Below are 22704 nucleotides of genomic sequence, written 5' to 3'. Positions count from 1 at the left end.
AGTCCTGGTAAAATAAACAAACAAACAAAGATAAGATTAAAAAATCGTTTACAATCAGCATTTATAAAATACAATTTGAAAGCGGAAAACAACTCGGACAAAGGGGAGGAAGTAGAATTGTATAAAAGAGAGTAAGAAAACACATTGATGTTCTTTTCATACTAAGTAATCACAAATTAACTTTTGAAAAAATGAAACAGGAATTAAACTTGACATGTCAGTACAATTGAGCGTCTTTCCTGCAGTGGGGAAGCTTTGCCATTCTGAAGATGACGAGGAATCTCAGCTGCAAGGCAATGTGGATGGTACTTTTGCGAGCTGCAATGTTTTTTCGTCTCCTCCACCAACTGTCCAGTGTTTTTTATTTAACCAGAATAACAGAATAACATAATCTTGCTATTATTTTAAAATTACTGTCTGCTGATTGGTTCTAATCAAATCGACGACCTATAGAAGCTCTACACGTAAACAAAGCTAGGGGTCTAAGACTTAAAGTTCTAGATAAGATACCTGCTTTGTCGATGGCTCTCAATATTTCCAAGACGGATCTTTGACAGGAAATCTGAAGATGAAATTATAAGTTATAAAAAATAACTGAACTTACATTACTTTAGAAACTAGCCATGGATCGTCGATATTAAGGAAGGGGGACTTCGGAGCATGCTGTCTACTAAATAAATAGTTCACTTGGTTCACTTAAAACGTACCAACTTCTATAGCAATGCTGTGACACAGCTTCGGCAATGGAAAATCAATGAGACCTTTGAAACGTGAAGACACAAAGGTAAAAGAGAATCGATGAAAAAAGATGGGGATGGGTATTTGTGAGTGAGAATACTGGGCAAGGTATCAAGGGTCGAGAGCGTTTACACCTTTTCATGGAAGTACTGGAGGATCATCAAGCCTTAATACTGTATATGTCTCAATCGCGTTCAAAATTCCCAATTGTTAATGGCCAACAGTAGTGTGTTTTTGGTCTTCACAACAGCTGGTATAGCAGTTGATTAAGGCACTGCGTCCTTATAGCAATGGGAAGACCGTCTAGCGACTATCACTAACATATTATATTAGAAAAATACCATCAAGACTACTGGATTCTCCTTTCAACGTTTCCTATGCTCCTCAGAGCTATTTCAATGTTACCTCGATGCAAACTTACGCAATGAAGATTCTCCTACTGCTACTTACGTAAACGGAATACTGCAAACTAACTACACAAGAGAATGAATTATTTAAATGAAACCGAGATGTTTTAGAGCATGGTCCGGAGTGAGGATTGCCATGAAATGATAGATACGAATTTAAGCACATAAAATCATTTTTATCAAGTCAGGAAAATCATTTTACTAAATTTTGAACAGGAAATAAGGGCTATGGGTAGGGGAGGTGAGGGGAAACGAAAACTAATTCACGATCCCTGGCTAGTTCTGATGAGAATATTAAAAGCTGTAATAACTAAAGAAACTCCGTAATTAAATGTGTAACGCAAAATTACATTTGTAGTACGTAGTTTAACAATACACAAGCAAAACGCGTAACTTAAATATTACTGAAAAAATATCAGAAAGGTAAAGGGTATTCAAAACAAAGAAACATTTCATTGCATGTTGAACAAAACTAAACTGAGCTTATTAATATGGAAAAATTAATTATAAATTACAGATAATCTAGTACAACGGAATGCAACTGTTTAGTCAAGGAGAACAAACAGTATTGGACTGCTCAAGACTATTTGATTTTTAAATACTGCTCGCAAAAAGAGGTGTAAAAAATGTTAGGCAAAGAAAGGGCCATAGAGAGATTTTTAAAGGTACTGGGCTTGCTATCTTATACGACGACCACATAACCATAAAAAAGAGAACCCTCTCTGCATTTCATTACCTTCTACGTTGCCATGGCAAAGAAACATGGCTCGTAATGATTGATGATTACGCATAATTTTGAGGCAGGTTTTTAAACTGGCTGAAAATGGTCTAAAGGAAAGAACTACATGGAAAAAAACAAACGCATACGGAAAAAATCAAGTGAAAAGTCTGGTGTATCAAGTTTAGCATACATTTAAAGGAAGAAATTAAAGAAAGCATTGTTATCAATCGTAGTCAAAATAGTTTGAGACGAACAAGGCATTGGGTCTCTGCCTGGAGCAATATCATGCTTGAAGATGTAGAATGTCTGTTTCACACAAACCTCCGGAAAAGTTTCATAGGCATTATTGAATATCTTAACAAATTGGATTTTGCGATACAAATGTTAATTTAAATGGACATATGAGCAAGAGCTGAGAGTAAACATGTTTACACGTTTTAATAGGTTCCTAAACCTTTATAATTAAAAAAACGCCTTAGGAAACTAAAGTATCACCAGAATGGAACGAGTACAGTTCGAATGGCACAAATTTACTACCTTTCAAATTACATTAATTTTTAGATTTAAAAAGTGTCAGCCGTTGAAAAAATACCAATTGTTTCAAAACATAATCGAAAATATTCAAGTTTAAATACACATGTATTTTGAACTCGATAATCCATTTGCTAGAGCTGAAATTCAATTAATGACCTAAACATGAGTGGAAAGCGTCACCGTTTTAGGTGGCTCAGCATGATTATGAATGGTAACAGGATTTGAGGATATTAAAACAAAATATTACATCAGTATAAAGTGTGAACTCTTCCCTGCAATCAAACGTAGGCTAAAACTGAAAATGCCTTGTGACGCAAAATTAGTATTATCAGCTAATATTATCTAAACTTAGCATTAAGTATTCTAGCGAAATGGCTAAAAGGAAAAGAAGGCTAAAATGAAATTGATTTACTGGATCATCAGTCAAAGGTATAAAACCACACAGATTCACCCTTCACTTTTGCGTTTCTATCTCCTCAGGAAAAACCCATCAAATCGAACAAATTTCCTACAATTTAAGAAGCCTTACACAGTCTCGAAATACTGGCAGCATCGACCTCTCAACCCTAACCCGAGCAAGCACATGTCGGTCGGACCTACTATCTGTGTTGCAGTTGATGTCTTTCTGCTACTATGCACGAAAAGCAATTATTTTTATCTTATCTATTCAACTTGAAAACGTATCATTTTGATTGTACATTACAAATTACTATACATGGTTTAAAAAGCTAGGCTAATTAGGCTAGGCTAGGTTTAATAAGTAAAAAGAGTGATCATTTTATGTCATAGACAGGTCTAAACGATAAAAATAAGCTTAAAATAATCATGTTATACTAGATACAGATCAGTTACAAAAAGACACACGGCTGCACTTATCAGAAGATTTCCAAAATATTTTGTTTAGGTAGGGCAGAGCATGTATGGGATAAATATCCTCAAAAATGCTTTGCTGAATACAACCGTATAAACGTAATATGTTTGGTCCAAATTCAAACAAACATGAAACTGAATAATGGATATGTGAAAACCATCATTTGTGTAAGTATGTTAACTACATCGAATCCTAAATGAAACAGAGTTTAACCGGATAACGGCCTTAAAATAGAAACGGTAAACAATGGGCAATCTAAAAACTTAAAAAACAAGAATTTTCTTTGAAGCATCCATAAAAAAGGTATCCGAATCGCTGAGTAGCGCAGAGCCATTAATATCGCAAAAATTATTCATAGGGCCGTAGCGTTTGACAGAATGTGAAAAATGTATTTCCACAGTCCCCTACAGTTTAAAAATATCAAACGAATAGACTGAATGTTTATTATTTTAGAGGCCAAAATGAGGGAGCTTTCTCGGTTGTTTAAACACTTATGGATGACTGAACAAAGCAAACTATCCAGGAATATTGGCTAGCTAAATTAGGCAGTTACAGTCCATTAATTTAGCACTAAAAATACTCACTGGCTTTCATAATAATCCTGACTATGCAGGTGGCAAAGCATACTCATTTATCTACAGTTTTTAGGTTAACATTTCATAAATTATATTGGCAAATGTTTATTATCACACGAAAAGCAATAGAGATCAGTCAACTGTACAGTAAGACGAACAACATAAACAATGCATATAAAACACACAAAGGACTAAATTGCAAAGCACCTATCGCCCCTTTCAGTTACCTTGATACAAATTGCAAAAATTCGCAGCTCTATGTCTCCCTTTAGATATGGAAAGGAAGGACAGAGCCACTCACATATTTCAACGAAAAACTAAGATTTAACTGTCCTATTGCTTAAGATTTATAGAATTTTTCTAAAGAAGGCATAACTTACAATAGAATAAATTGCCTGGAAATATTCATACTTTGAGTTGAGATGATGCTGATAATGTTATCTGTACGATCATTGTGATATTTAGAACTGCAGAGATTTAAAGGCCACATCAGGGATTACGAACGCTTGGAGATGATTCACCCCATTATTATAGAATCTAAAAATTCTCCTTTAAATTATTTGCAATTCACGATTACGTTTCCCACTTTTGATGTAAAACTATTTGTTTAAATGAAAAAGCAGAAGGCAACATAATTCAAGTTTACTTAAAAATAAACAAGAACGTCGGTGTGTGTGTATAGACCCCTACAATCGCCAAAGGATTATAATAGTGTAAGGTTACTAACGTATCTTAAAAAGCAATATTTTATCTAGCAATTCACATGAACTCAAACAGCTCTTATCACCATTGAGACAAGAAGCTTTTACAAACTAAAATGGCAACTCATTTGACGATCTTTAACAACTTTCTGATCTTTAACAAATTATATGAAAACAACATAAGAAACACCACCAATTTTTTGGTAATTGTACACTGAATATAACTGGGCTATTCATAAACTGTGAATAATGCATTGTCGAACAAATAATAGCTGAATTAGGTGCAGGAGTTCAATGTATTTTTCGGACATTACATGCTTGCTGGGACCATATTCCAAATCTGATGCATAAATGTTTTTCCATCAAAACAGATTAAACTAATGATGTATTTTAATATTACATCAGTGGTGTACATCTTAAATTCGCGAAAGTACAGTCATTTGTAGAACAAACTTTAAAAGGAATCGCAACAGCTACCAAGACGATAAAGCGAATCAGGGTTACTGGACCAGATCTAATAAGTATTGATTGCAGATAATTTATCCAAGAAAAAGAGAAAGCCATACTCTACGAATCTGCAAATGTTTCGTTAGTCAACACAAGTAGCAAAAAGAGGGGCTTTACCAGTTACAAAAAATCACCAAAAGGACCCTCCGATTCTTAATTACTAAAATGTTATCATTTTGTCAATTGGCTTAAAAGACTTCAAACAAAACCTATGACGATATATAAACAACAAGATGAATTGGTTTTCTGTAACATATTTAAAGACATAAAGTGTTAACTCTTTATCTAGCAAATACTTCCAATAGATCGTTGTCTATGGACAATCTAGGAGAAACTCGCAAGAACTTTGCCACTAAATGATGAGCACATTCATCTGTACATTAACTTTATGCACTAGCTCTGTCTTTAATAAACTATATTTTCATGTAAACTAGGTCAAGTAATTTATAGATAACTTAGCTACTGGAGGAACTTAAGACTATTATTAAAACCTTAACTTAACCGTAGTGACTTTATAAATTGGAACCCTAAAAGGGGAATTTTTATCGTGAAACAAATTTTTCTTTCTCGATAAGCTTTAAGCAATGCTATTCGTCTATCACGGAAAATTATTTTGGATGCAAACAAACACCATTCGAAAATATCTATTTATGCAAAGATCCTTTTCTATTGTCGAAGGATATCTAGAGGGGTGGTGTGCGTCCATGCCATTCTAAAAAGTGGTACCCTTTGCCTTTGAAAAACAAAACAAAACTTAACTGTTTTTAACCCCTTTAAGGGTGATGTATATCCCTATAAATATTTTCCCAGGACTTGAAAATGGAACCCAGGACGCTTGAAGCTTAAGTTAAGGGACTCAAGAGTCGTGTCGAGATCTCGCCCTTTATCGCAAGATTAAGTCACCAATTTTGAATAGTGCTTTTGGATTTTAATTTGGAATCATCAATCGACAAACATAACCTCTGATATTTGCGCGTTTTAACCTCGAATACGGGCACCAACGAATCCTCTGCTAAAGCAAGATTCAATCATTGGATTCAAAATAATTCATTATGGCCAATCAGCGGAAAGTAACCTTAAAAAGAAACAACTGCCAGCGGCTCAATTGTGAAAAGCAGAAAATGAAAGATAAGCTGACAAGTTTAAAATAAAAAGTTTTTGTAGTGAAAATCAAACATTGCAATCATAATCTGTCCATCTCTAGGCGTTGCAACACAAGCAAAGGCGATAAGAAAAATGAACAATCAGTACGCCCTACAGGCAAAGTGTAAGCATGAAACAAGCCGACAGGCGTTTGAGTAGATGTCAATACACTTAAATCGCTTACCTTAGAACGAAAGGCTGCATCTATCAAACAGCTCAATGGCAATTTGAAACTACCAGATCATACCATATCCTATCAATCCTAAAAATAAACTGTTCTGGAGCTCTCTAAACCATGCAATTTGCAATGCAAAATATCAAACCATCAAAAGCTTTTGACGTACCTTTAGCAGCTCTTCATCACACGAACTCTACAGTTATTTCATTTTCATCCACAACGGTTCTACAACAAAATTGCCACATAATTTAATCTAATTATACAACAATACAACTAGAAAGGTGGTACACAAATCCTAATGTTGCATCAATTGATATCGCGAATTTGTTGCCAAAATCAAATGGCAATGGTCCAACTTCTCTGGTGGGTAAATATCATGAAGAGAATCTGGGGATCGTTCATAACAGAAACAAAAAAAATAATTGATAAGAAGAAACACCGCAAAACGAGGGGAAGCAGTTTAATATAAGGGAAATAAATGAATAAAAATAGCAAAATGTAAGTAAACTCGTGTTTCACCCCCCGTATACGGGGGGTTTCTTCAGAGCTAATGCAACGAACTTGCAAACAATTTAAAATGTTGGGTGAAGGTGGCGGATTGGTGGATACGGAGAGGTTTAAATGCAGCGCACCAACGAAGAGGTAGATTATGGAAGGAGATTAGGGAGGGGTGGTCTGTAATGTGGAGGAGTGTTGGTGTAGGTGCTGGAGTGTTTTGAATGTCACGAAACAGAGGGTGCAAAGTACGAATGGAAATGATGTTGTTGGTGTAGATGAGGGGGTCCAGATAGAGTTAGCTAATATGAATTATATAAAAATAACGATAATAAAAATAAAAATGGCCGAGAAATGATCAGGTTAATAATAATAATAATAATAATAATAATGATAGCGGTAAGGGTGATAATGATGACAATGAAAATAACAGTGATTATGATGATGCATAAAATAATTGAATGCCATTGCTGATGGCCTGCCGACTGAGTCGAGCTAGGCACAACAACTTCATTCGCATTTGTTGGTTCTTCAGCTATTGAAGTTGCATTCAACTGTCACTTAAATCATGAGAATATCTTCAATCGTTCTAGCGAGGTTTTTAAGCGTGAGACCACTATACTGCTAGACACTCAAGTTTTTAGTTCTCCACAACATGCTTATATTACAAAAAGAAAAAAGTTGATTGGTGATACCTGTTGAAGCGTTTCTTACAGGCCATCGCATGCTCGGGTTTGAAATAAGTGACCAGTGCTTTATGCCGTGATCTTGAAATCTTCAAAAGCTAGATTAACAGAATTAAAGAGCATGTCAGGTTTGAGAGCAATAAAAGTTGCAGGACAGATTTTCATATCTTACAACAAGTTGACCAGGAGTCAAAACAACAAGAGGTTTGACCCCTGACTGATGAAGCAATCAAAGCAATGAAGACAAGATTTAAAGGAATTTCCACCTCAATCTTCCCAATTTCCGCCATAAGTGTTTTAAGCTTTCTCTCAGTTGTTGAAGATGATACGTTGGATATCATAACTCTGTTCTTTTCAGCTCTTGGCGTGGTAGCTGCATTGGCTTGGCGTTCACTGCTTTTCCTTGAATCACGTCGAGGCCGCCTTTGAGCTGAATCGGGGCTCGTTGTTCTTTGCTGAAGATTGAAAGAATTTTGATTAACATATTTGCAATACCATTTGTCACATATAATACATTTGCCTCCTCAACGGAGTGTTATGGACCAAAATGACAGGATTCGAATAGAAATTGAATAAACCCCAACACAAATGATGGCAAACTTTTGAATAGACCCAAACAAAAAAGAGGAAAAACATTTGAACAAACTCAAATAAAAAAGTTAGAAAGGTTACATTATCTGCTGCACAATTATTAAGTGAAGAAAAAATCCAAGAATTAACATGTGACTGATAGTGATTAATGAGAAAACTAGTCAGGGAAAATGTGCACGTAATAAGAACAGGCAGTTAGACAAACTGAGTGTGCTCCAGAAAACTCAAACGCTGCTTTTTGGATCTTTAATGAAACAGAATGCTCACTGTACATGTGACATTGATGAATACAAGTGATGTTGCTATTCTCTGATTCAACAAGTGTAGAAATGAGCTTGCTAAGAAACTAACCCTTGACGTGCTTGCTCTTGTTTCCTCTTCAAGCTCACCTTGCTCTCGGTCACGCTCATTACGACGCCTTTTTGTGGGTCGATCTTTCTCTATATCTTTTTCCATCCTTCTGTCATACTCTCTTTTTTCTTTCATGCCTCTGTTTTCTCTTGATGCTCTTTGATCACGTACATAGTCTCGCTGGTCTCTCTGCTCCCGTTGGTCTCTAGGCTCGCGCTGGTCTCTAGGCTCGCGCTGGTCTCTAGGCTCACGCTGGTCTCTAGGCTCGCGCTGGTCTCTCTGCTCCCGCTGGTCTCTTGGCTCCCGTTGCTCCCGCTGGTCTCTAGGTTCTCTCTGATCCCTTGCCTCTTTTTGTTCTCTCGGTTCCCTCTGATCACGAAACTCTCTTTGCTCTCTTGGTTCCCTTTGATCTCTTGGTTCTCTCTGATCTCTTGGTTCTCTCTGCTCTCTAAAGGCTCTCGGTTCTTTTAACTCTCTTGATTCGCGACGGTCCCTTGAAGACCCTTGGTGCTGCAGTCTTTGCCGATTATCTTCCCTTGGTGTTCTATCTTCACGAGGTCGACCCCGTGATCTTTCACGATCCCTGTCTCTACTTGCAGCCCGTTCTCTTTCTTTGTAGCCAGCTCTTTCTCTTGGACGCTCACGTGTTCTCTCTACTGAAGATCTGCTCATTTGAGGTCTATTCTCTCGATACCTTTCCCCTACTGGTTGGGGACGAACTTTCCCTCTTTGATCCCCGTCTCTATTTCCTCCAGGGGAAAACGACCTGGACCTAGATCTTGAACCAGAACGGGAAGCCCATGAACGAGAGGGTGACCTTGAAGCTGATCGGGATAAAGATCGGGAGACTGATCGAGACAACGACCGTGACTGTGACCGGGAGCGGGTCCAGGATCTTGAACGAGACCTTGAAACAGATCTTGACCTGCTACTGTATGGACTACCACTATCATCACTATACCGACGTCGTTTCTCTTTATGGAGGGCAGATGTGGTCTACAAGGTAGGGATCAACATTCTTAAAGGCAAACATTGGACAGCGAAGAGAAGAAACAACTACGATTTAATTTGATTTAAAACTTGAAGAATTAGCAAAATTGACCGTTTCTCCATCATCATTATCACTGTTTCTAAACTCCATGGCATACAAGTGTAGGTTGGTGTCAAATATGAGTTAAGTTGAAGTAACTCTAAATTATACTGAAAATTTACTCAGGATATAACTTCAATTTAGGCTTTGACCCCCCCCCCCCCTGAAATAGCAATAGAAAAAGTGAAACAGGAACAAAAACCCACGCACAATCTTTTACTTGAGATAAATTTAATGTTGGAAATATCGAAGAATAGATTTGATTTGAGTCTTGCAACTTTGGATGATGCTTTTGATTAGAAGTGTCGCTTTTTTCCTCTTCTGAGAAGACGCAGTATTCCATGTCACTTATTTCAGTTTTATCATATGAAACTGGAAAAAGTCTAAATTCTTCTGTAGATAGTTCCTCAAAACGATATTATTTTCTTCTCTAATATTTAGCAACCGTTTTCGAAGAGTAAGACAGGAAGGAAAATAGTCCCTGCTAAGGGAAAACTGGTTGACTAGGAAGGACACATTCCACTCCCCCAAAAGTTTGAAATAAAAAATGTTGCCCAGCTCATTAGCAATACGAGTTAAAGTGAGATAACATTCAAAGATACTTCTTCGTCGAAATCAATTAGTCTTAACTCTGGGCATGCTAAAAATAACAGCCAACCAGCATCGATTTTGAGATCTTGATTACTTGCTGAACTTTGTGCTGTTACTTTTTCAAACGACAGAGCAATTATTTGTGGGATATTAGGCGCCGTCTCACGATTCGATGAACACCGCAATACAATGGAGTAGGATTGTATAGCAACTCACAATTGCACGTTAGCAGTGTTTTTTGGAAGTTTCAACAACTGAGCTACTTTTAAAAAACTTGGCCTCGTAACCACCGTCATGTGTATTTAATAAAGATAGAAAAATTCCTACCGCTTTCTGCACAAGCATTTGTCTCGAGGGATCTTGCTGATGTTGCTGTTGTTGTTGCTGCTGCTGCCTCATTAGCTGTGCTTCGTACAATTTCCTTTGTTGTTGCTGTTGCTGTTGCTGTTGGGCTGCAGCAGCAGCAATCAAATCAGTTCCCTGCCCTGGGAAACCTGGCCTTATTTGCATATTGTTGGCAACTACATTTCCAGCATAAAGCATTCTTTGTTGTCCTTGAGGGACAGACTGAATTCCAGCCCCAGGACGCACAGTTGCTGCTTGAGCCATGGAGCCTAACTGAGAAGCTTGTAAGGCGGCCTGATCTGAGCCCTGCATGCCGGCTGCAGCTAATAACTGACCCGGTTGCTGCATAATTACTTGCCCATTTGGGCCGCGAACCATTTGTAACTGGGTGCCTGCCAGTGGCGCTGCCTGACGTTGAACCATTGCCTGGTTTGGCAACTGTGATTGCACCATTGCAGCCTGCGTCTGGTTGGGAAGGCCTTGCTGAAGCTGCAATGCCTGGACAGCTTGCTGTTGTCGTTGCTGTTGTTGCAGCTGCTGCAGTCGCAGCATCTGAAGTTGCTGTTGTTGCTGAGCTTGTTGCTGTTGAGCATGTTGCTGCTGAGCTTGTTGCTGCTGCAGGGCCTGTTGTGCGCGAATGATTTGCTGTTGTTGAAGTTGCTGTTGCTGCAATTGCTGCTGTTGAAGTTGTTGTTGCTGCATTTGATGGGGTGATATCTGAGCCTATGAAAAGAGTCAATATCACGTATGCAGTGTAGGCTTTGCTTAACATTAATTTATACGATCTAAACTTAACACTGATTTGTGGCACTTTAAAGTAATCAGTGAAATTTTTTCAATCTAACTACAATTAACAGTTGCAAATGGGTTGGTTAGAAGAAACTTACTCTGGCGTTGGCACCAATCATTTGAGCACCAGGCGCTACAGCAGATTGATGTACAATACCAGGCTGTCGTACCATTGTCATTGCTGACGGGTTTTGATGTAATCCAGAATTTGAAACCATCGATACTCCAGGGCGCTGAGCGAGACCTAGTTGTTCTGGAGTCATAGGAGCGACTTGGGGTGGAAGCCCTGGTCGGAGAGGCGTGCCAGCCATTTGCATTTGAGTAGGCCCTATACCTGTGGGGCCAGGAGGGTGTTGTCGCAGTATCTGGCCTGCAACGAAACAACAATATAAATCTAAAGTAGCTTTGTTATATTCGTTTTATTAGGGAGGCCATTTAGAATTTCTTTGGAGACTTGAAGGTATTCTGAATAAAAATTATATTTTTGCCATTATGTCTGGTTACTTCTACGGACCTTATCCAATTAATGTTGAATAACTTTATTTAATGCATTGTTCATAACTTAAATCAGGCTAAATCCCTTATCCAATCAAGTAAGTATGCATTAAAAACCCTGAGACACGTGACAAATTTGCATCTTAGCATTCTGCGGACCAACACTATTCCTTATATGCTCGATCATATACACTGCCTAGAGTATCATTCATATCCTGTGGGCCTGTTTATTTACGATGCAAAAAAGTAAACAAAAAATTGAATAACAGAAATCTACAATCCCCTTTATGACGTTGTTTGTGCATCAAGACAAATCAGGATTTTTAGACAATGTACATTTCATTTTAAGAAAACCTTGGCAGGGCAATAATAGAGCGAGTGAACGAGTGGAATACATGGTGGCGTGCGAAAATCTAAATTCTCCCGTGCATTATGGATGTGCCCTTCCAGATATCGAAAGTCATTCGGCTCTCCCCTGAATCGATTGAGAAATCTCAGAATCGAATCTAGGAAAGGATCACTCACACTGAAAAAGTTATTCAAGACACGTTCCAGCTTTAGCTTTGATACCGTTCGAACTGATGACAGGTATTTTTACACAATGAGGCTTCTGAAACAACCCATCTCGTCATAAGACTCATCATTTAAGACAAGAATAATAACGACAATGCAAAGTGTTGGCAAGAGACTGCCAATTTGTTAATGCAGTATTTGTAAGACTTTACAGGAGCAATAAATTCTGAGATGAGATAATTTACAACCAAATTGCAGAAAGAAGATGGCACTAAAGAAAATTGTTCTAGAAGTTCATAATCTGATGCTCCAGAGCCTTATTATTCTATTCTTTCCACAAATTTACAAACTATTGATACTTTTTAATACTATTAATACGTTTTTCTCCTAGTAAATGTTGCATCGAAAGAAAGATCATGTTCGAAACTGATAAAGACATATCTAAGATCTTCAATGTCACAGAAGAGATTGATGATATAGCAATGTTGTCAATTAAGATGAGGAAGCATGTAAAATTGATAAAACAAAGCTTATATTGGACTGAACAAGAGAACAGACTAGCATACTGTGACATTACTCTATGTTTAAGATTCTGCTTATAAACTACCGTCTTTGTTTACATAGACAGCCATCATCTTTATAGGGAGAACCCTTTACTGCCCATGCACCTCTTGCACTAACCTTATCGGCAGAAACTTTAAACATAGTTTTTAAGCCGAAGAACCTGCAATGGATGACATTTTTCTTCCGTACAGGACGGTGCCTTCAGAACCTTCTAAACGACAATACTATCAGCATACTATCATATTTCGTTAAGTCTTTTCTTCAGACATCATATGATTCAATACTCAAGGCAAGAACCTCATCTTACTAAATTATTTGGAACTGAATTAGCAAAAGATGCTTTTCGCATCATATCAAAACGGGTTTACATTTTTTCTTAATGACATTCATAAAACTAACATGAAAAATCTTCAATATCAAATATTTGATACTTACCAGGAAGTGCTTGCATGCCGGGGGGAGGGATTCCTTGCGGTATCCCACCCATAGGTAACGGTGGCCTTTGCAGGTCCATTCTAGGAGGTTGTGTCATCATCTGAGGTCGCATTTGAGCCCTTTGCGCTTGTTGATTCGGAATTTGACCGAACTGCTGCGCAGGCACGATAAATCTTTGCTGGTCAGGGGGTGGCATCCTTTGCATCCCACCAGGTCCAAGAAAAGGCGGTCTTTGCGCCATGTTATTTGGCGGCATGCCTGGAGGCATCCCCATTGGTCTGTGCATACCAGGAGCACCAGCCTGTCTGGGCTGGAAGTCTTGGCGTCCCGAATGCATGGAGACTTGAGGCCTACCGGGAATGCGCGAGATCACAAATGATTAATTACAACTTAAAGAGCAATTCCGTCCCTTTTGAATAAATAGAAAGCAAAATTAATGCCGCAACTGATTTTGACTAACTTTATTCTGATTAATACACTCAAATACTTTTAGAAATTTTATTTAGTTAAATTTTTGACAAATTTGTGGAGATTTGACAAGTTGGGTAACATGGAGATTATACGATAATATAACGACACAAAAATTAAAAAAAAATTTGGAGAAAATAGCTTTAAGGAAGATGAGGGGAACCACCATAAGTTTCACCTGCAGAACAAAGGGGAGGTTAAATTTTAGATAAATTTACTAAAACGAACAATCTATTTAAAATGCTTTCTATATATACATATGAAACATGTGTTTTTTCATAATGCAATGAAACATAAGATAAAGGACTGAGGGGTTTTACAAAACCGCTATTTTGAGAATGTTCAAAGATGTTATATATATATATATATATACCTTATATCTCCGGGCCCTCTTGCCTGAGCTACAAAGTAGAAAAAAGCATCGACGTCATCCAATATTTTTTCAAATTGTATTAATATTTTAAACACGACAAAGAGGTTTAACAAGACTGGCAATCGGATGGATAAGTATGGTTTCGGCTCCGCACGATTTGGAAGAGAAATTCTAAACAAAAAACTCCATGTGTAGCATCAAAATTCACTAGTAAGATAACAGAATTGTACAATTAGTTTCTTGACATAAAACAATAATGGTTCCATCAACAGAGATGACTGACTACAGACGTATCATATTTTCTTCAAAATACGTATTAGGTAATGTTCTATTTAAATTCTAACGGGAAAAATATATAAATATTCGACTAATTGGAAAAACACACTATCGAAAGCTTTCATACATGAAAAGTGAATGTAACACTTACATCCCATCTTTTCCCCATTTTCCTTTCTTCCTTGTTTATTGTCTTTTTCTTTTCCAGCCTCGCTCGTATCCGTGCTTTCATCTTCGTCATCGTCGTCGTCTTCTTCCCCAGAATCATCTTCATCTAAAGAATATTTACAGGACCAATTTATAATAACTTTGGTTAATTTCAAAAAATATCTGGCCAGTCACTTGTGATGAATGTGCAATCGATAATCTGAATATTTCAACTGATAGTTTAGTTCTTTTATAATAACCAAAGTGGATGGCCATGACCTCCCTGCTTATTGCCAGATCCTGCCGCTTATTCCCAAACTGGAGTATGAGTTATTGGAAGTAAATATACCTTCATCTTCCTCGCCTGATTCTTCTTCTCCAGATTCTTCTTCTTCATCTCCCTCTTCGTCCCCCTCTTCATCACTAAGCCACAACAAGAAACACTACTGTTAATCCATGTATTTAAAAGAGTTGTAACAGGAAAAAGTTCAAACGAAGAAAAACTGAATTAAAAGATTTGATTTTCAAAACAAGAAGTGGTTGATTGATATTAAAAGGAGCATACCTTTGTTCTTCCTCAGCCTCCTGAAAGAAATTAACAAAATTTCAAACTTGGAAAAATTGTTAAAACCATTAATAGGGTTATGTCTAAATCAGCAATGACTAGAGTGCTTTCTAAACAGCACAAGTTTTTAGATACGAATAAACTGAGCATTGAAATCTTTGATCGAAGCTGTTGCCTGACGTATAAGCAAGTCAAAAGAAAGTAACTTCAACAGAGACTTTTGCTTTGTCAACAAATCTAATAAATTTGAATAAAAGAAATAAAAACTACTAACAGTTTTACGCTGGAAGATTCTACTATTTCTATCCAGTGGCGTAAACTATTGAGCCAGTGGAAATTTCCTGTAACTACATTCTGTAACTAAAACGATTTCTTGTAGCTACTTAATAAGTTCTTCTGTAGAAATGAAAAAGCCTTTGTTAACTTTAAAATGTTCTTAGTTTTCTAAAACATTTAAAGTTAGTTTATTATTCCAAGATCATCATGTTTCAAAAATCATAAAAAGCAGAAAACAAAAAATAATCTCTGAAATTTAGAACTGTAGAAATAAACATATGATGGTGAAATATACCCCTTCTTTTACACTGCAGAATAAGCAATAGAAAATTGTAGGCAACAAAACTTTACAGGTGGTAAAGGTGTTACCTCATCGGCTTTAGCATTCAAACCATCATCCTAAAAGAGACAAAATAAAGGTACAATACCGAAGTTGCGTAAAATTATAGTTTTCGTAAAATTAACAGAATTAACAGCATAATGTATACGGAAGCAGTCTCGACGCACCGTGGTTGCATTTTCTGCTTCATCTTCTGGCTTGTCTTTGCTCTCTTTGTCCTCATCGACCACCTTCTTCACTTGCCTAAAAAGCATGAAGAATAAAAAATAGAACCAAAAGCCACTCGGCCATTTACAAAATTATTAAAAGTTTAAATACGAAATATTAGGCAGCTTTGGCAATTAGCATGAAAAGGAAAGAAACAAACATGGAAAGGTACAAACAAGGACAAATTCCTAGAAGAACTTGGCAGGAAAACGCTCAGTAGCAGAAGATGGTAGAACAGGTGATTTTTATAAACTAGTAAATAATCAAACTCCCAAATGTTTGCGTGAAAGTATCCCCGACAAGAAAGAGAATAATTATCAATTACGGCAGACTAATATTTTAAGCAAAACAATTTTTCCTCACAAAGGTACTCGAAAAAATTCTTTCTCTTCTACGTGAACGAATGGAAAAAACTTGATTTTTAAACCGTCAAATAAATATTTAACATGGAATGACTAACAGGCGTCATTCAGCATTTACAACAAGGCTTCGAGCTTATTCCAGCGACTTAAATTAGCATAGGCACGACCATAACTTTTCCCGTGAAAGTCCCCTTTATAATTGTAAAGAAGGAGTAAATCCAAGGTATATATTTTTTCCTGCCCACTCTACTTGGTCCAGAAGAATAACCTGCTTTGTGAAGTATCAGATATACTTAAAAATGAATGCAACTTTAAATGTAACTGTAAATATACTTTTCATTTAGTTTAAATCTATTCCTTTAAATTACAATGTTGTGTTGAAATGACTATATAACGCATGTTTTTCACCTCTAATCCGTCATATTAATATTCAACTTTTACTTAATGTTTTTTTTGTTATATACTTTATCATGAAAAAAATTGTTTGCGAAATTTGTTAACATCAACGTCATCATAAGTGCATATAACAGCAACAGTACACCTGGTTGCATTGTGTATAACTGCTAGAAATGATATAAATATCACATGCTCTGCACTTCCATTACTACTTGAGCAGAACTTCTACGTCCCAAGACAAAGAGATGTTAGTAAAGTAGAACCAAAGAATTGGACTTTCCACAAATTAACATCAGTTTCTCTGTATCAACAGAGCACTTATAGCTGAATGTTTCTTAAATAGATACGCACTGGCAACTATATGTAGAAACTTACGCTGACTTTCCCTTCTTTTTCTTTGATGTTTTCTGCTTTTGCTGTTTTGTCGATTTTCCTTTCTGGTTCTTATCTTTCTGTATGAAACCAGATGGATGTTGATCGTTGGCAGCTCCAAACTGACGGCCTCTCATTTCTCTGTCATGTGGTCTACGCCTGTCACCTCGCTGAGGACCACGCATGTCAGGAGGACCATGAAAGTTATCTGGAGGACCAAACATATCAGGGGGAGGGCCACGTGGTGGGCCCCTCATTCTAGAACCACGGAACATATCTGGTGGCCCTCTCATGTCAAAAGGAGGTCCCCGCATATCAGGTGGAGGCCCCCTCATGTCGAATGGAGGACCCCTTCTCATGTCTGGTGGACCGAATTCGTCATCCATACCGTATCCATCATCTGGACCAAATCCATCATCAGGACCATAGCCGTCATCAAACATATCTCGAGGAGGCCCACGCATTCCTCTTGGTCGACCCCTCATGTCAGGGGGTGGTCCGAAATCATCATCTGGGCCAAACATGTAATCTGGAGGAGGTCCGCGGAAAGGTGGTCCCCTCATATCTCTTGGTGGCCCACGCATATGCGGTGGTCCTCTCATATCACGGGGCGGACCGCGCATGTCTGGTGGTGGTCCGCGAAACGGACCAGGGCCATGGCGCCCAAAAGGCATAGGATTTTTTTGCATGAGAGGCTCAGGTCCTTGGCCTCTGGACATTTTCCCGCTTGATTACTTGTTGCTTTCCGTTTTATAATCTAAAAAAAGGTGTGTTCTAATTCATTTTTTCCAGAAAACTATAAAAAGTCAAAGTTTATCTAACAAATAATTATCTGCACAGGTCTTGCGGAGAACATTGAGCACCATTTACTTTTCAGGGAACAGTTGAATTCGGAGGGAAACTTTTTGTCTCCATTCAATAGCTTAACAGTTTAATCAGTCGTCAAAAGGTCATTCCATGTCAAATCACCAAGGCCAAGAAAGTTACCATTTTGGATTTTCCAACTTTCAAACACTGTAAAGTAATTAATTAGAGAAAAGAGATTCTGAAAATGTTCGATCATTGTCTTTAATGTTTTGTGAGAATATTAAAGAATTCAGAGGTCAAAAATCTAAAAATTCGACAGTTTGAATTTTCATAAACATAAAGACAACAAGACAATATCTGAAAAGTAAATGACTAGAAAGAGCATGTCAAATTTGAAATAGAGAAATGAATTCAGCTACGGAAACTGACAATGAAATCAAATACATGCAAGCCAAAGAATTAAGATTCTACTAATAGAAAGAACACCGGAGGTTGTAAAACTGCAAGACTCTGACAAGACATTGGTGTCCCAATCATTTTGTCATTTCGCTATGCAATTTGCTTTGAGACTTTTAAGTTCCAAAAATTTTGAATTTGTGTTTCTACTCATTCCAGGGTTATAAGAATTTAAATGAATGCACAATATTGTAAATTTCTAGATGTCAATTTATTTATAAATGTTATATATCTGTTTTACTACATTAAAACTGACAGTATTTGACGTTTAACAAATACCATAAATTCTATTTTAAGCCCCTCTTTCAATTAAGCCCCCTGTTATAACCCCCTTTTTAGAAGGTAAACTAAAGTAATAAGCTCCCCACTCAATGTAGCCCCTTCCAAAATTTCGCTAATGCCAAAATAATAAACTTGAGAAAAAACCATGAGAGATTTTCATATACTTCTCATCAAATCAAAATTCAAAGCATGTTTCTTTCGGTCTCGACGGTTTCGAAGACCAAGTTTTAATGTGCACGTTTACGTTAGGGTTATGGTAAACGTTTTTGACACAATATTGGGTTTTCTCTCCCTGAAAGCCAAATTAATAATGGAATCAGATAAAACTATATATATATATATATCATTTGATGCACAAGATTGTGGTGATTCCAACCAAATCAAAATAATTGGCAAATATTGAAGAATGATACTTTCATGGCAAATTTATTGCTCCAATGAGTTCACCACCTTCAAAAGCTATTTTGTATCCTTGCGTTTGAGGTAACAAAATCTGACTTATTTCAGCAGAAAGCGCAGATCCTTAGCTACCAAAGTATATATGTTTCAGATTTTTCAAATTCTTCCTTCCCTAGAAACTATATCCTATCAAGAATTAGCAAACAATTTTTCTTCCTTCTCATAGCTTCCTTCTCAAAAAAAGACGGATCAGAGCAAATACAAAAATTTTGTGACACCCTTTGCTTACCCGACATCTGCACTGGTAGTGTGCAAATTTTTGAGCCATTTGATTGGCTCCTTGGGTACAAAATAGCTTTTTCCTAACTGTATGTAGAGGAATTTTGAGTCTGGAGAAAACGGGACTTTACTGATTGCACTTGCAAGGTACACTCGTAAACCACAGTGTAAGTCACTTGAAGCTTCAAGATCAATAATCCTGTTTAAATAAACAGCCCTAGTGGCCCTAGACGTACTGATTTCTGACATAAAACTCAATATCTTTGTCAAAGTGGAAAATCCATAATACTTTTTCAAGTTTGAAAAATATAATCCGATTTCTGTTTGAAGTTCGTGCCTGCTGCAGTTTGTCTGTGAAGTGGTTGTTTGCTGTTAGGCTAATGTAATGTGGTTTAAAACAAAGAACGATTTGACTTTGGGTATTCTGTGGCACCAGAAAAATGCGTTAATTGCAAATCATTTCCGTTTTCCAGAGCTGGTCCTGGCAGGTCCACGCAACATTTTAAGGATTAGTGAATTTGGTACAGTAGCAATTTGGGTGGCCGCAATGGAAAATCAGCATTTGTTTACTGACAGACTTAACCCCTTTTCTCTATGAACAATAGAGATTAAGTGTATCAGAAGTTCTTCCTGAAATCTTGTTAGGTGCAACCCGCAAAGTAACGATAATCAGCTTAACAGGTCAAGAAATTTTCAGACCTTGACTAAAAGTTTTGATAAAGAAATTATGGAAACCTTCGTTTACATGGGATTTTTTCCATTTCAAAATTTTTCGTTAGTTTCGAATTTGGTAATATTGTGTGCCTTGAAAGTTTGGCTACTGGAATGTGAAAAAATCGAAAAATGAATGGTTTAATCCAGAAAACATTTACCGTAACCTTAAGCACAAGCCATGCGAGAGTCTTTTACCAAAATTACAGGCCGTTGATACTCAGAGGGATGAAGTTGACCTTTTCAAAGGCTCAACTTCAGAAGACGACATGGGCCAAGAACATATTTTAAAATTAATAATTCATGACAATGATAATATTGCTGAGGTAGAAGCTTGATTTGATGTTTTTTTATTGGCAAATAACACTGAAAATAGTTTTTTATTGCAACATATTTTTTGTTACACATCACTTTTCACAGTGGATAATGACCAGACCTACTTAGGGTCTTACTAAACTTTTCATGAAAAAGAGATAAAAATTTAATATTTTATCATTTATCTTTTGGTGACTGTTGAAGGTAGATATCTTGTAGAGAAAGACATAAATTTCTAGTACAAGGAAATTTTCTCTCAAATGAATAAGCAAAACAAAATAAGGAAAAGGTACATCTATAAAAGGAAAAGATATGCCTAATTAGCAAACCCTAGCTGAAATTCAATTAGCCAAAAGTTTTATCCCAAGACTCATTCTCGTGGTTGGTTGTTTTAGTTTCCCTCATATGCCATCACAAGGTGACTTGGCAGGACTTGTGCCAAAAAAACCAACTGCATCTAAACCTAAAACATTCTTCATGATTACAAATTTTAAAGAAGTTTTTGAATTTTTTTAATTGTGCCACAAAAGTTTTCTTAATACTGGCAGGAAGATCTTGTTGAACACAAATTTTGTTTTTTTCACAATATTGAACTTAAACTCTTTTCAGGATTTAAATCATATGATATATATAAAACATATAATTTAATCAAATGGTTACTTGAATTGCTGATTTAAAATTTTGAAAAGTGAAAATGGAATATTTGAATTTATGCTTCATTGAATTTGCAGTTTTATTGGTGCGCCATTGGCTGATTAAACAATAGCTTAATCAGACAATAAAAAAATTTATTGCGTGCTCCACCATTAATCCCCTTTGCAGGTGTTCCAAAATTTTTGTCCTGGTAGCATACATTCAAAAGTAAATAGGTCACCCCATTGCCCAAATGGTTTTTTAGGACCGAAGTTTTGATCGAAGATTTTTAGGATCAAAGACCTGAGTGATTAGCAATTAACGCATTTTTCTGGTGCCACAGAATACCCAAAGTCAAATCATTCTTTGTTTTAAACCACATTACATTAGCCTAACAGCAAAAAACCACTTCACACACAAACTGCAGCCTGCTCGAACTTCCAAACAGAAATTGGATTATCTTTTTCAAACTTCAAAAAGTATTATGGACAAAGATATTGAGTTTTATGTCAGAAATCTTTCTATTGTTTATTGGCATATGGCTGGCGTGTCCACACTGGCTGTGAAAGCACTACAATTTAGCCAATGAAAAATGATTGATTTTGAAAAGCTATTTAGTAAAACTAAGTGAATCCAAAAGCAACAGAAAACATTGAAACCTTGATTTGTACCTATTTATGATATTCAGAACATTTAGGTAGGCAATACATTTATGTGAAATTTTAAAGCTTTATTACAAAGTCTGAGAAGGTACCTTTCTTGTCAAAAAATGTATTGTTGCAAAATATACTTTTTAAGGTTTGACATTCAAATGGTATTATTACTTTGTCAAACAACTAGGAATGACAATAATGAACTTTAGTAAGTGGAGTGAGTGGTACTGTAACGGAACCATCGTTCCTTATTCAATGCCTTTCTCCATGAAGTCATAATTCTCAAACTTGGGACAACACCTTCTTGGCAGCATTAACTAGATTGAACAGGTTCTGCCTTGTGCAGTTTTAGGTAGATAAGAATGAAGCGAATGGGTAAATGCACGGGGCAATTTAACAACAAACAGACAAAAGACAAAACAAAGCCAATTTACAAAAATATCTGTTTGCAGACAAATACACTGTATTATATTCTTATGCGAAGGGAAATTCCCTGAAAGAACGCAGATTCCCTGGCAGGTCGACAACAATCCAGAAATTTCACTCTCATAATGTTCTTTCCTTCCTGATAACATACAGCACTTTGTAACGTTCACACACGGCTAGGCCTTGTGGGATCATACGTACGTTTTTCAAATGCTGAGCTATGGATTTGCATTTCCCTTCGACAGTCACAGTTAATTAGCGAAAGAAAACAGCACAAGGTTAGAAAAGCATGTCCCGAACTTACCCTCAGCTGCCTGTAAACGAAGTCTATCGTAGTCGGCCTACTAGCACCACACTTTCACCTTCATGCGGGCGAGCTATTCGTAATTACCCACAATGCACCATCAAATTAAATTGATTGCTGTTGTCGTTGTCGCACTTTCTTGCAGTTGCAGTTGTTCTATTGCTTGGTGTACGGGAGTAATTTCTCCCGATAAAACTTTAAATAAAAAAAATCCTTAAAAGTGATTTAATTCACGTGTTTCTTTGTAAAATATAGCACAACGTGAATATGAATTTAGACTTTAAGTAGGCTTTCAGCTGGGGTGCGGTCCTAAAATGTTTAGAAAGGGATGGGCCAT

At 36.8% G+C, this 22704-nt stretch overlaps 1 protein-coding gene across 1 annotated transcript; it reads right to left on the bottom strand.

Moving 5' to 3' along the window:
* Nucleotides 1-140: 140 nt before the first annotated feature.
* On the bottom strand, nt 141-22473 carry LOC135682812 (uncharacterized). Its single transcript, XM_065197863.2, has 16 exons — nt 22368-22473; nt 17106-17859; nt 15933-16008; nt 15795-15824; nt 15150-15169; nt 14934-15007; nt 14589-14711; nt 14162-14189; nt 13321-13670; nt 11412-11683; nt 10507-11247; nt 8499-9494; nt 7823-8011; nt 7566-7654; nt 6542-6600; nt 141-562 (listed from the first exon to the last, which is right to left on the bottom strand). Exons 2-15 carry the CDS (start codon nt 17819-17821, stop codon nt 6558-6560), a joined length of 3747 nt encoding a protein of 1248 aa, XP_065053935.2. The 5' UTR covers nt 17822-17859; nt 22368-22473; the 3' UTR covers nt 141-562; nt 6542-6557.
* Between the last annotated feature and the right edge of the window lie 231 nt (nt 22474-22704).

The sequence above is a fragment of the Rhopilema esculentum genome, chromosome 16 (genome assembly GCF_057945365.1).
Source record: "Rhopilema esculentum isolate cy_ngs chromosome 16, ASM5794536v1, whole genome shotgun sequence".
Lineage (NCBI taxonomy): Eukaryota > Metazoa > Cnidaria > Scyphozoa > Rhizostomeae > Rhizostomatidae > Rhopilema > Rhopilema esculentum.
The sequence above is the reverse complement of the archived record's forward strand: the minus strand, read 5'-3'. Positions and strand labels throughout refer to the sequence as shown.

Coding starts and splice junctions, on each gene's coding strand:
- LOC135682812 (XM_065197863.2), bottom strand. CDS start 17,821: ATGTCCAGAGGCCAAGGACCTGAGCCTCTCATGCAAAAAAATCCTATG. Junction 8,012..8,498: donor CAAGAGCAAGCACGTCAAGG/GTTAGTTTCTTA, acceptor TTCAATCTTCAG/CAAAGAACAACGAGCCCCGA. Junction 6,601..7,565: donor TGTAAGAAACGCTTCAACAG/GTATCACCAATC, acceptor ATTTTGTTGTAG/AACCGTTGTGGATGAAAATG.